The sequence below is a fragment of the Schistocerca piceifrons genome, chromosome 8 (assembly GCF_021461385.2).
Source record: "Schistocerca piceifrons isolate TAMUIC-IGC-003096 chromosome 8, iqSchPice1.1, whole genome shotgun sequence".
Taxonomy (NCBI): domain Eukaryota; kingdom Metazoa; phylum Arthropoda; class Insecta; order Orthoptera; family Acrididae; genus Schistocerca; species Schistocerca piceifrons.
The window spans coordinates 489,076,268-489,090,791 of NC_060145.1; the positions used below are offsets into that span (position 1 = coordinate 489,076,268).

General features: G+C 43.3%; 1 protein-coding gene across 1 annotated transcript in view; it reads right to left on the reverse strand.

The window, feature by feature from the left end:
• Nucleotides 1-2,951: 2,951 nt before the first annotated feature.
• LOC124711863 (ankyrin repeat, PH and SEC7 domain containing protein secG-like) overlaps nt 2,952-14,524 on the reverse strand; it is a 79,398-nt gene continuing 67,825 nt past the window's right edge. Inside the window, exon 6 of the mRNA XM_047242100.1 lies at nt 2,952-3,739. Coding sequence (XP_047098056.1) covers nt 3,259-3,739 — 481 coding nt within the window. The 3' untranslated portion in view covers nt 2,952-3,258. The remainder of the gene's footprint in view (nt 3,740-14,524) is intronic.

Consider the following 14,524-nt stretch of genomic DNA (forward strand, 5'->3'; position numbering starts at 1 on the left):
CGTATGTGCAGTTGACGGACTTTGAGCGAGGGCGTATAGTGGGCATGCGGGAGGCTGTGTGGACGTACCGCCGAATTGCTCAACACGTGGGGCGTGAGGTCTCCACAGTACATCGATGTTGTCGCCAGTGGTCGGCGGAAGGTGCACGTGCCCGTCGACCTGGGACCGGACCGCAGCGACGCACAGATGCACGCCAAGACCGTAGGATCCTACGCAGTGCCGTAGGGGACCGCACCGCCACTTCCTAGCAAATTAGCGACACTGTTGCTCCTGGGGTATCGGCGAGTACCATTCGCAACTGTCTCCATGAAGCTGGGCTACGGTCCTGCACACCGTTAGGCCGTCTTCCGCTCACGCCCCAATATCGTGCAGCCCGCCTCCAGTGGTGTCGCGACAGGCGTGAATGGAGGGACGAATGGAGACGTGTCGTCTTCAGCGATGAGAGTCGCTTCTGCCTTGGTGCCAATGATGGTCGTATGCGTGTTTGGCGCCGTGCAGGTGAGCGCCACAATCAGGACTGCATACGACCGAGGCACACAGGGCCAACACCCGGCATCATGGTGTGGGGAGCGATCTCCTACACTGGCCGTACACCACTGGTGATCGTCGAGGGGACACTGAATAGTGCACGGTACATCCAAACCGTCATCGAACCCATCGTTCTACCATTCCTAGACCGGCAAGGGAACTTGCTGTTCCAACAGGACAATGCACGTCCGCATGTATCCCGTGCCACCCAACGTGCTCTATAAGGTGTAAGTCAACTACCCTGGCCAGCAAGATCTCCGGATCTGTACCCCATTGAGCATGTTTGGGACTGGATGAAGCGTCATCTCACGCGGTCTGCACGTCCAGCACGAACGCTGGTCGAACTGAGGCGCCAGGTAGAAATGGCATGGCAAGCCGTTCCACAGGACTACATCCAGCATCTCTACGATTGTCTCCATGGGAGAATAGCAGTCTGCATTGCTGCGAAAGGTGGATATACACTGTACTAGTGCCGACATTGTGCATGCTCTGTTGCCTGTGTCTATGTGCCTGTGGTTCTGTCAGTGTGATCATGTGATGTATCTGACCCCAGGAATGTGTCAATAAAGTTTCCCCTTCCTGGGACAATGAATTCACGGTGTTCGTATTTCAATTTCCAGGAGTGTATTTGTATGCGGCCCCATTGTGGAATCACTGAATTTTTATGTATCCTGCTAATGTGGTCTGCCACCTATCTTACCTATGACTGATCCCATGTGATCACTATTTTTGTATCCCTGTCTTTTATTACCCACGTAATCATATGAGTCAACTGATTCCAATTTTGATCCACATGCATTGAAACCGTAGGATCTTTGTATTCTGTGAAATGCAGACTTTTACATTTCTGATTATTTTCGAACCGCACATGTACACCATGGGCTATGTGACACTTCGGATGCATTCTTTTGTTGCTGCATGGCGCCTTCCAGAATGACGAGATGCCACGGAATGCCACAAAAACATATCCCAGGTCATAACGCTCCCTCCCGCAGCCTGGACTCTTCTGACGATTGTTGGAGGGTGGTTTCCACCTGTCCGATGGACGTAAAACGTGGTTCACATGAAAATGCCACCTGTCGCCACTCAGTGGGCAGTAAGTTGCAGTACTGACGTGCAAACTGCAACCTTCATTGTCGATGAATAGCAGTCAGAATGGGTGCCTGAACCAGGCATCTGATATGGAACCACATACGCTGCAACGTCCGCTGAACAGTCTTTAAGGAGGCACTGTAGGTAGCCCATTCATTCATCAGGGTGGCCAGTTGCTCAACTGTTGCACATCTATTCACATATAAATATTTCCGCAGCTATCGCTAACCCATCAGCTCTGGCTCATGGTGCACCACAGTTGCCTTCGCACCAGATGTGAGTGTCGTAATTTTGCCATGCACGGTATCTTTAACAACGGTGGCATGTGAATAGTTTACAAACTTCCTCATTTCAGAATGCTTCCATCTTTCACCGCAAAGCCAATGATCATGCGCTTTTGGACGTCAGATAAGTCATTCAGCTTCCGCATGACGACAACTTCACAATTTTCTGTGTGCACGAACATGATTTATGTACCCCTCTGCCCCATACTCAATTCCTACTTTTGCCAATTGCAGTTTGTGAGTAGTCATAGCATGTTGATATACATCAAACATAGATGCTGGCCGCATTGGGGACACTGGACAGTGTAATTTGATTGTGGGTGGTACAGGATAGAAATTTTATTTCTTACATGTGTTACCTTTTATTACTTACTGTGTTCCTGTATCTGCCACTGCATAAACTGCCTTATTGCAAAAAAAAAAAAAAATGGAACTGTGGTATATATTTCTTTTTAGACTGCTCCACTAGCTCCTAATTTTGTAGCTGTATTTCCTAAGTTTTGAGCAGCATTACTTTGCAGTGTTCTTCTATTAATGTTTTGGAAGACAGGTTGCGGCTAGTACCCATGAGTCTGCAGCAATACCCTGTTTTGAAAATTCAGACTTTTATTATTATTTCAACACTGCCTTTGGCAAACTGCGAATTTCATTAGATCTATATAGCCATTTTTTTAAAAAAACGATACGAGCACCATTGCTTTATGTTTCTTCAGAGCAGCATTTACATATTGTACGTCATGTACAGTTTTCTGATTCGGTTACCTATACAAATAACTAAGTTTTACAGCTCCTGCGGTCTATAGCTCGGCAGAATGCTGGGTCGGGCAGCGAGAGCGCTGTCAGAAGTCCCACTCGTGTGGCGTTGCATGGCGAGTTGCGTCACAGCCCCTGCAGAGTCCCTTCCAACATGACGTGAACATGAGAGAAATGCACTGAAGATGGACAGAAAGAAGATGTGGAAAGAGGGAAAATCTGCTGTAGCAGTGTGATAGTACTCTGTGTATCTTGAATATTGCAGTGGTTTCAAATGCACCAAACATGCTCCTATCAAATAATTTTCAGCAATCAAAAATTTATAGGAAACCGGTGTTTACTACAAATGGAGTGTTTTAGTTGAGTTTTCGCAGTAGGAGTGTTGCTCATCTTACATTATTTAGTAGATATAGATCATTGTCGCCCTTGTGCTGATACTGGAGTAATTACATGTACTACATTGTACAGATGGAAAGAATAGGTGAGAGTACATTTGTTTTTTGTTTTTTTTTTTTTGTATTTTTAATTTAAAAAGTAGCGAAAAGTGAGGCAGTTGAGCTCCTTTTGCCTTACTGCCGCGATGTTTGTCGGACCGCTTGCGTCACGTCAGCATGTCTACCAACTTCTGCTTCTTGCTCTGCCTGGCCTTGTCCAGCGGTGTGTCCCCGTCGGCGTCTCTGGCCCCTCTGTCGGCGCCCGCCTCCAGAAGCGCTGCCGCCGCCTCCGCATGGCCCCAGTACGCCGCCCAGTGCAGCGGCGTACTCGCATCGTCAGCCCTGGCGTTGGGGTCGGCAGAGGACCAAGCCAGTAACCGCACCACAGCCGCACTGCCGTTCCATACGGCGTAGTACAGAGGCGTCTCGCGCCTGTTGTTCCTGGCGTTCACAGACGCCCTAGCCTGCAGCAGACGCCTCACTGCCTCCACACTTCCACTCGCTGCCGCCCAATGCAAGGCGGTGTTCCTGTTCTCGTCAAATGCCCGCACATCTGCACCAGCTTCGAGCAGCACCCGCATCTCCTGCACTGCCCCCTTCTTAGCTAACTGGATCAGTCTCCTGTCCTTCTCTCTTTCAGGGAGCCTCCTGCGCAAAATCCATAAATGCTCAGCTTCTGTCAAAGTACACACCCCTGATGAAGAAAAGTGTCATAAATACAGAACTGTTAGCACTTCTAGAAACACATCTGCCCAGTGAATCTACAAATTCTCCCTTCTATGATACTTAACAGTGGGGAAATCTCTGTATGTTACAGTACAGGTGAACAACTGTACCATACTCAGTCACGCACATTTCTGACAGTGGAGCATGCAGACGTTAAACTCCATTGATACAGACACTTTATGCATACAACACTACTGTTTTAAGTGCATCAGTCCTTTCTTAAATAATCAGATCCCGAGGTATGTAAAGAAAATTTCCTGCCATGGCAGAAAAAAATTTTACTTAGTTATTCAGAAAGTTTCTTGATACAGTCTTATCAATCATAGAAAGCAACTATTTACCTATAAAGCAGTTATCCAACGTATTTCAGACATAGCAGTGACACACACACAAACACACAAACTTCCCACCTAAATTCGCGTGGCTGCTGTGTTTCTGAAGACAAGAGTAAAACTTGTTGGCTATGGGAGTAAATTAATGTTTCATGCACTTGTCTAGAATACCATACAAAATACTGCACCAAGTAAACCTTGGCTTCCTGAACACACTGTGCACTTCGCACCACTGATGTATGCACTGTGAAAGGCAGCGTGTCATTGGCATGTCACAGCTTCACTGCCATGAGCCTAATAAATATACCTATTTTTATGCTGAAAATTGTGTTTTGCATGTCCTCAGGAGTAACCTGAGCAAATGCTTTATCATCTAAAGACCACTGCCACCAAATTCGTTCTTTTGCTCTGCTAAGTGACATATTGCAGCTGGTAAATTCAACAATTATGAACTGATCAAGTAATTACTTCTTTTCTATTACATAAATAGTGCACATGCAGGTACTAATTTCAGTGTTTGAACTAAAACACAGTCGCTTCATATACTGAAAAATCGATCACAGTGTTCTGAGAACTGTGTAAATTCCTATCAAATGATGTGACAGGAAGTGTGCTTCCTCAATGACTGTACAGAGGCCAAAAGCCTGGAAGCGCTTTTGACCAAAACCGTGCCTCATTAGTAATGATACTGGTGCGGGCAGTACACCTTCGCCTGCATCTGGTGTGTGTACCGGTTTATATGGACCCACAATCTGATGCAGACTGGCAATGGTGCAGGTTCAGTTATACAACACATACAGCACCTAGTGAGGTCAAAGTCACACCCACATATTAAAAAAAGTCCTACAAGTCCGAGTGAAACCCTTAGATGTAGCACAGGACACTTTAGTATGGAGCAACTACACTGACTCATGTAGAGATATTTGTCTATCATCACTGATGTTGTTATGGTAATCACGATTAGTGACATTGTCAGACATTTACCTTACCACATGCTCTCATTGGTATTGTACATTTTCTGGAAACCACACTTTAATTAGCAACTGGTTCCCTCATCATCAGTTCCAGGGCAAGATCCTCTATGCTTCAAGACAGCAGATTTTCTTGGTGACAGAAGTACCGGAAGTCTGTATTCTGTCAGGAGAATCATATGTGCACTTCTGCGTCTCAAGCGTTTTGGCTGTTACAAGGAGGAGAGCTATTTGCACTAAATCTATTGTTCAAGCAGACACACACGTCACATACAGTGCGTGGAGATTCTGCTATACATGTGTGGTGTTACACCACTAATGGTGTGTCTGAGCTGCAAACCAGGTACAGGCACATGTTACACCCAGGTGAACTGTGAAAGGACACCACACCAGGCAATTTGATGAGTCTCGTTCTTGCCACTGATGTCAATTTGTGGACCTGACGAAAAATCACATCTAAGAAACTCAATACTGTCAGCTCATAAACTTTCTTAGCATTTTTTCTGGAGTTTTTCCAAATAATATACACATATATACCTCATTAATCACGACGGATCAGTCCAAATCGTTGCAGCATTACCAAAAATCTGATTTTACATATTGTTGGTTGCTTTAGCGTTCTTCCCTTATGGTACATACAAATACTAAAGAAGATGATTTAGTCAGAAAAATACCAATGACACCTTCTAAACAAATAAGTTTATGATAATGTAGTTTTAACTTTATGATTCTGCGAACGTTTTTCATTTATAATTTTTAGCTTTCATTTTTTCTCTAACGACTCTTGTAAAATATTATCAAAACGTTCCATCTGATCGTAGGCGGCAGCAACCAGATGCTAACGTAAAAATATCATTCTGTTGTGGTTAGTAGTTTCGATAAAATGTACTTTGCATAAGCAAAAATGTAACTGATATCAATTTAATTCACTGAATAGAGATAATTAAATCATTCGCCATAGAATGTACAAATATTCACTGACTTCATTGAAAACCGTTGTGACATGCTTAACCTGGACTATAATGTAATGTATTTGTAGTGACAGTTTGAAATTTGTACCACATCACGACTAGACTGGAGATTTGTTGTTTAGCATGATCAGATATCTTAAACTTTGTTTAAGAGCTTTCAATTTAGGAGATAATTAAAAGTAGTAATTTATTGCTCAAGCATGAGTGTCTTTAACCATCCTATCCCTGAAATAGTGGTTTAGGGCCAGGGTGATCATTCAATTTTTTGTTTCAATTTTATGTAAATGTACGTTTCTCTGGTATTTAAAGCTATTTTTCCCAATCATCCAGCTCGATATTGAGTTTAGCCTACTATGTGGCATTACATACATAAACTTAATACAATCCGCATAATTTCTCTCTGAGATTGGTTATAATCTGCTACCTAACAGCTTTGATTTGTGTGTTCAGCATGACATTGTTTGTTTTATTCCTTGTCAGTACCTGATGACCTTGTAATATCATCTAAGATAATCTAGTTTGTGGGTCATCAGGCCTATGATCATAAAACTGTCCTTCCTGGGGTGTTCCAATGAAATGGAAAGCCGTATGGATCTAAGATAGATGTTGTTTTCCACTGTCTTCTTGTCTTCTACGACATTCAGATACATTGCTTGACGTCCATGGCCTGCAACTCTCAACAGTAGTCTTGCGCTATGGTACTAAAGTCAGTCCTAAAGATCTGATCTGATCCATTATAAATGTTTTTTTAAAGCCTGCGACTGTGAAAACAATACGTTTGTTTATAAATAAATCTTGTGCTACCTGTCACGATTGTTCTTTATTTACTTTTCGCACGACGCGTTTCGGGAAATGATTCCCATTTTCAAGTGTGATTTTTATGTGTATTAAGCCATCTTTGTAACTGTTTTGTTTATATAAGATATTTTCGAAGTGTAAAATGTACAACAAATTGTGTGTGACGTTTAGTGTGTGTGAGACTCTCCACAAATAGACCATTAGAAAACTTAAAAGTCAACGAAATGAAGTAGTCTCTCACACATTGACAACATCAATAGAAATGGCTTAATGCACACAAAAAGCGCACTTGAAAATGGGAATCATTTCCCGAAATGCGTCGTGCGAAAAGTAAATAAAGAAAAATCGTGACTGGTAGCAGAAGATTTATTTATAAACAAACCTGTAGTCCTAACGATGTCGTGACGTCATATGAACTGATATAAGACTGTGTTCTGTTAACACATGTGGTGGTCAGTAGAAGGCGTGTTGATTGTAATGTCTTATTTTGCTCATGATATTCGCGCTCATGAAGGCTACCGTGTGGACATGATCAGGTATTTTGTTCATGAATGTCCATCCTTATTGCAGATTACTATACAACACTCAACGAGCAGTAACGGCCTACAGCCATCATCAGGGCGGTTACTAAATGCAGAAAACGCTAATGCCACAATAATAGGACTAATTGGCAGCAGAATAATCTACGAATATTATTGATTGGCGACTCCATAGTGTCCTGTGCACTACGACCAGATAATGGGTATACTTGAAAGGAGAGACAGCAGTGGTCGTACATTTTTGTTTATTATCGCAAAATCGATTTTCGGTCACTTAGTGACCATCTTCAGTGCTGTAATATATAACTTAAATTAGTAAGCACTGGTGTCAATAAGCTTACGGCGATCACATAGACTCTCTACGAATATATAGAAAAGTTGATATGCCTCAAGCCATAACATACCATTAGGAATATTCTGATATGGATATAAACATGACGCAGTTTGTACACGCAGTTACATGAGCAAGTACTGGAGATGGCCTGAAAGCGTCCTGTAGATATACAGACACGAGCTGTAGCTGGCAGAAGTCGCTACGGAGATAGTAAAACAAATTTCCTGCGTCAGTGTCCCAGTTGTTTAAAGCAAATATGTATCGTCATTAATTAAAATGTTTCCACACAGCTAAAGTGTGTATCCAACAGTAAATTGTGAAGTATATTACAAAGCTAAAAACAAAAGAAAAAGAGAAAGAAATGTGTAAAATCAGAGTAAAACCTAATAGAAACCTTTTTAGCAAGCAATGTAAAAAAAAAACTGACAAAATGGGTCTAACTACAGTGGCCACTCGCTGCATAGAAAGACAAATAAAACACTCCATAGAGAGGCCACGAGGTAGTGCTAGCTGGACAGTCCTCTGAATGCGCTATCGAGCATTGACAATTTTAACGAAATAACTACTGTTTCGCATAATGACCTTTCATGCAGCGTCATATTTTATTTACATTCTCAGCCTAAGAGGTCATACCAGTTTCAGGATACTCCTTTTTGGTATGTTATGGCATGCAGGGGTTACTTCTTTATAAATTCTTAGATTCTTTCTAATCTTAATCTTCAGCCAGTTGAATCTATTATTGTTACAGTTGCGTTTCTTCCGTTTTGTAACAGATCGGCAATAAGCTGAAACCAGGCATTGTGAATTCTGTGATTCCTTAACTATGCTATTTACTAGCTGTGCCAAAATATTTAGTCAGCATAGCGTAATATTGTCAATCTAGAACCTTGCAATTATGATCTGTTTCATTTCTCTGTCATGGACACTGCAAGCCCACAATAAATTCGCTAGGAAATATTGGTTCTGGTAAAATGTTCATAACACTCGTATGTACATGTAAACTCTCTACCAATTACAGCCAATAGTTGCTTTTAAAAAATCCACATTTATTCTATTGACACTCGTTGCTTTATTTTCGAAAATGATTTCATCATCTTACATATTTGTTCCTGGTAAAAGTAAGTACGATGCTGTCTTGGCCTTCCACAGTACTTCCCCCTGTAATGATATGCTCCTGAGGGTCCACTCATCTCTGGATTCACAAATAGGGTTATAGAAAGGTAAAGACAGTGCGTAATTGCTTCCCACGTCGAGGACTGCGTTCCGTCCTAGTCCATTGTCTCTTGCGTTCGAGGCTACTTTGCCGTTTAGTTCTGCTGCGTAATGCGTAAAGCCATATTTCATCTTCATTGCAGTTCTTTGCCACACGTAATAGCACCGCTTGTAAGTATTACTATATTAAGCTGATTATCATAGCCTTTGTGCACTTAATCCTCTAAATATAACGTTGTTGTGTTATTTCAGTGTTTATTTATGTCTTGGAGGCACGTGGAATAACGTTTTGTGGTTTCCTATTGTCGCCCTTTTGTCACAGTGTCGTTGCTGTGTTTACACGTGTTGTCACCATTTGTGCAACGCTACTCTCAAAGTGCAGATGGAATGTGTTCAGCCGCCACATGCTTCTACCATGGCATATTTTTCCTACTGATCGGCTGATCCAAATTTTATAAGCACAGCACTGTTACGCACAGGTTACACAATTCTCACAAATTACGGATTGGTGGTTTGGGGACGTGAAACTGACTTCCAGTGGCATCCCACACGTTGCTATATCGGATTCAGATTAGGCAAATTTCGCTATGATGCTGCTCAAAATAATGTACCACTAGTCTTGCATTGTGACACAGAGTGTCGTCCTGCTGAAAGATGACATCGCTGCTGCAAATCATGCAAAAAGATGTAGCTGCTCATCATTAATGTTCACGCAGTCATACGGCGTCAGCGTGCCGTAGATCCTTACCCCAGAAAGCGCTGGTGAATGTCCCCTGCATCACAATACAGCCTTCAATGTCCTGTGTCTGTGGCACGGTGCGCGTTTCGAGCAGCCCAAAACGTAATTCATCTGACCAGTAGCACGTTTACATTGCTCTCCGCTCCTATCTCAATTATCCTTTCCCCTCTGCAATTGTGACTGACAATGTCGTTGGGTCAACATCGGAAGTCGCAGTGGTCGTCTGCTACAGATTTCAATGTTCAGTGATGTGCGTTGAACTGTACACTCCAAACCACTTGTGCCTGCAGCAACTTTGTACTCTATCGTCAGATCTGCGACAGATCACCGCTTATCCTACTTTACAGACTTGGCAGGCCTGAGCACTCCACACCACTCTGACTGGGATGTAGACGCCCAAACCTCGCCGCCTACACAGGCTTCACAGTCCTTCTTTTATCACTTGCTATAGATGGACTCTAGGACGTGTCTACCAGAAATGGCAAAGCTAGATGACTGTTCACGTGCTACAGTCCCTCAGCATGTATAGCAAGTGATAAAAGAAGGAAGGAACATCTATATCAAGTGATACAAGAAGGACAGAGAATTATATATATATATATACACTCCTGGAAATGGAAAAAAGAACTCATTGACACCGGTGTGTCAGACCCACCATACTTGCTCCGGACACTGCGAGAGGGCTGTACAAGCAATGATCACACGCACGGCACAGCGGACACACCAGGAACCACGGTGTTGGCCGTCGAATGGCGCTAGCTGTGCAGCATTTGTGCACCGCCGCCGTCAGTGTCAGCCAGTTTGCCGTGGCATACGGAGCTCCATCGCAGTCTTTAACACTGGTAGTATGCCGCGACAGTGTGGACGTGAACCGTATGTGCAGTTGACGGACTTTGAGCGAGGGCGTATAGTGGGCATGCGGGAGGTCGGGTGGACATACCGCCGAATTGCTCAACACGTGGGGCGTGAGGTCTCCACAGTACATCGATGTTGTCGCCAGTGGTCGGCGGAAGGTGCACGTGCCTGTCGACCTGGGACCGGACTGCAGCGACGCACGGATGCACGCCAAGACCGTAGGATCCTACGCAGTGCCGTAGGGGACCGCACCGCCACTTCCCAGCAAATTAGGGACACTGTTGCTCCTGGGGTATCGGCGAGGACCATTCGCAACCGTCTCCATGAAGCTGGGCTACGGTCCTGCACACCGTTAGGTCGTCTTCTGCTCACGCTCTAACATCGTGCAGCCCGCCTCCAGTGGTATCGCGACAGGCGTGAATGGAGGGACGAAGGGGGACGTGTCGTCTTCAGCGATGAGAGTCGCTTCTGCCTTGGTGCCAATGATGGTCGTATGCGTGTTTGGCGCCGTGCAGGTGAGCGCCACAATCAGGACTGCATACGACCGAGGCACACAGGGCCAACACCCGGCATCATGGTGTGGGGAGAGATCTCCTACACTGGCCGTACACCACTGGTGATCGTCGATGGGACACTGAATAGTGCACGGTACATCCAAACCGTCATCGAACACATCGTTCTACCATTCCTAGACCGGCAAGGGAACTTGCTGTTCCAACAGGACAATGCACGTCCGCATGTATCCCGTGCCACCCAACGTGCTCTAGAAGGTGTAAGTCAACTACCCTGGCCAGCAAGATCTCCGGATCTGTCCCCCATTGAGCATGTTTGGGACTGGATGAAGCGTCGTCTCACGCGGTCTGCACGTCCAGCACGAACTCTGGTCCAACTGAGGCGCCAGGTGGAAATGGCATGGCAAGCCGTTCCACAGGACTACATCCAGCATCTCTACGATCGTCTCCATGGGAGAATAGCAGCCTGCATTGCTGTGAAAGGTGGATATACACTGTACTAGTGCCGACATTGTGCATGCTCTGTTGCCTGTGTCTATGTGCCTGTGGTTCTGTCAGTGTGATCATGTGATGTATCTGACCCCAGGAATGTGTCAATAAAGTTTCCCCTTCCTGGGACAATGAATTCACGGTGTTCTTATTTCAATTTCCAGGAGTATATATATATATATATATATATATATATATATATATATATATATATATATATGTGTGTGTGTGTGTGTGTGTGTGTGTGTGTGTGTGTGTGTGTGTGTGTGTGTGTGCACATGGCAAAGCAAGATGCTGTTGTTGCAAAGCTAATATACTCAGTCTCCTTTTTCAAAATCGCTATGTCAGTGGAGTTCCCAGTTTGTGGTTTGCATGCACCATCGATACAATTATTCATTTGTTCCTGCTCCAATTATATACTTTCTTTATCACGTCACGTGGCCACGACGTCACCGGCAAGTGTACAGTATCAATATACTCCTACTGTGGCCTGCTGTATATGTACAATAAGAGGTAAGTGTTGAGCATATACAAAGTTTTCTCCTTTGTACTAAAATTAAAGTTTGGTTTCTGTCTTATTTTTTAATCTCACGATTTACATGTTGCCCCAAACAGAGAGCTGAATCAGACAAAATAGCTGTGTATTCTGTAAGTAAACTCTTCTCGCTTGTTCTCTTTTACGTCACAGAGTGTAAAAAAATATCCACTAGCTACAGATCCTGTAGCTATGATTCCACTATGCATCTTACGTCTTTTAAAAGTATGCATGTTTTGCACATTACTGCATTTCTAAGAAGAATTGCTTTCCCAATGATGTCAGCAACATTACATACCGTGTCTTAACCAACTGTTTAGTGTTCATTCGTTTGTATCTAATTCTTTTGTTTCAAGATAATGTTTCATAGTTTCTATTTAGACTTACGAAGGTACACTCTTTACATGTACATCTACATTAATACTCCACAATCCACTGTACGGCTCTTGGCAGAGGGTCTCCGTACCACTACTAATCATTTCATTCCTGTTCCACTCACAAATAGCGCGAGAGAAAAACGACGATCTATGTGCCTCCATATGAGCCCTAATTTCTCATATCTTATCTTCGTGGTCGTTCCGCACAATGTATGTCGGAGGAAGTACAATCAGTCTGAAATTAGCTTCAGATGCCTGCTCATTAAATCAGTTGTGCTCCTCCAGGCATTTCGTTTTGTTTGCCAATGATACAAACATTGCAATAAATAGCAAATCAAGTGTAGTCTTTGAAAGATCGGTTACTAAAATATTTGTGAACATTAATCACTGGTTCCTAGCCAATTCTTTATCACTAAACTTTGAAAAAATACACTCATGCAGTTCAGAACTTGTAAGGGGTGTCCCGCGAGTATATGCCTAACATACGATGACAAGCAGATAGAAGAAGTGGACAGTGTTAAATTCTTGGGGCTACAGGTTGGTAATAAATTCATCTGGGAGGAGCACACCAAAGAACTGCTGAAGCGTCTTAACAAATCTCCATTTGCAAAGCGAATTGTGTCGGACATAGGGGATACAAAAATGAAAAAGCTAGCATACTATGATTACTCTCATTTCATAGTGTCATATGGGATTATTTTTGGGGTAATTCATCAAGCCAAGCTAAAGTTTTCCGGGCACAAAAACGTGCAGTAAGAGTTGTATGTGGTGTGTACTCAAGAAAATCTTGCAGAAGCCTAGAATACTAACTACTACTTCCGAATATACTTGTTCCTTAATGAAATTTATCTTTTAAAAATATATCACTTTTTCAAACCAACACCTCAGTTTATGGAATCAATACTAGAAATAAGAATAATATTCACAAGGATTTAAAGTCACTTGTACAAAAAGGTGTGCATTATTCAGGAACACACATTTTCAATAACTTTCCAGCAGCCATAAAAAGCTTAACAACCAATGAAATTCAGTTTAACAGAAGCCTAAAGGATCTATTGGTGGCCGAATCTCTCTACTCCATTGATCAATTTCTCAGTAGAACCAACTGATATATATATATATTGATAGTGACCAGGCCAAATATCTCACGAAATAAGAATCAAACGAAAAAACTACAAAGAACGAAATTCGTCTACCTTCAAGGGGGAAAACAGATGGCGCTATGATTGGCCCGTTACATGCCATAGATCAAACGGATATCAATTGCGTTTTTTTTAAATAGGAACCCCTTTGTTATTACATATTCGTGTAGTACGTAAAGAAATATGAATGTTTTTGTTGGACCACTCTTTTCGCTTTGTGATAGATGACGCTGTAATAGCCGCAAACGTATAAGTACGTGGTATCACGTAACATTCCGCCAGTGCGGACGGTATTTGCTCCGTGATACATTACCCATGTTACAATGGACCGTTTACCAATTGCGGAAAAGGTCTATATCGTGTTGATGTATGGCTGTTGTGATCAAAATGCCCAACGGCCGTGTCCCACGTATGCTGCTTGGTATCCTGGACATCATCCAAGTTTCCGGACCGTTCGCCGGATAGTTACGTTATTTAAGGAAACAGGAAGTGTTCAGCCACATGTGAAACGTCAATCATGACCTGCAACAAATGATGATGCCCAAGTAGGTGTTTTAGCTGCTGTCGCGGCTAATCCGCACATCAGTAGCAGACAAACTCCTCGAGAATCGGGAATCTCAAATACGTCGGTGTTGAGAATGCTACATCAACATCGATTGCACCCGTACTATATTTCTATGCACCAGGAATTGCATAGCGACGGCTTTGAACGTGTACAGTTCTGCCACTGAGCACATGGGAAATTACGGGACGGACAGATTTTTTGCATGCGTTCTATTGAGCGACGAAGCGTCATTTACCAACAGCGGTAACGTAAACGGGAGCAGTATGCACTATTGGGCAACGGAAAGTCCACGATGTCTGCGACAAGTGGAACATCAGCGACCTTGGCGGGTTAATG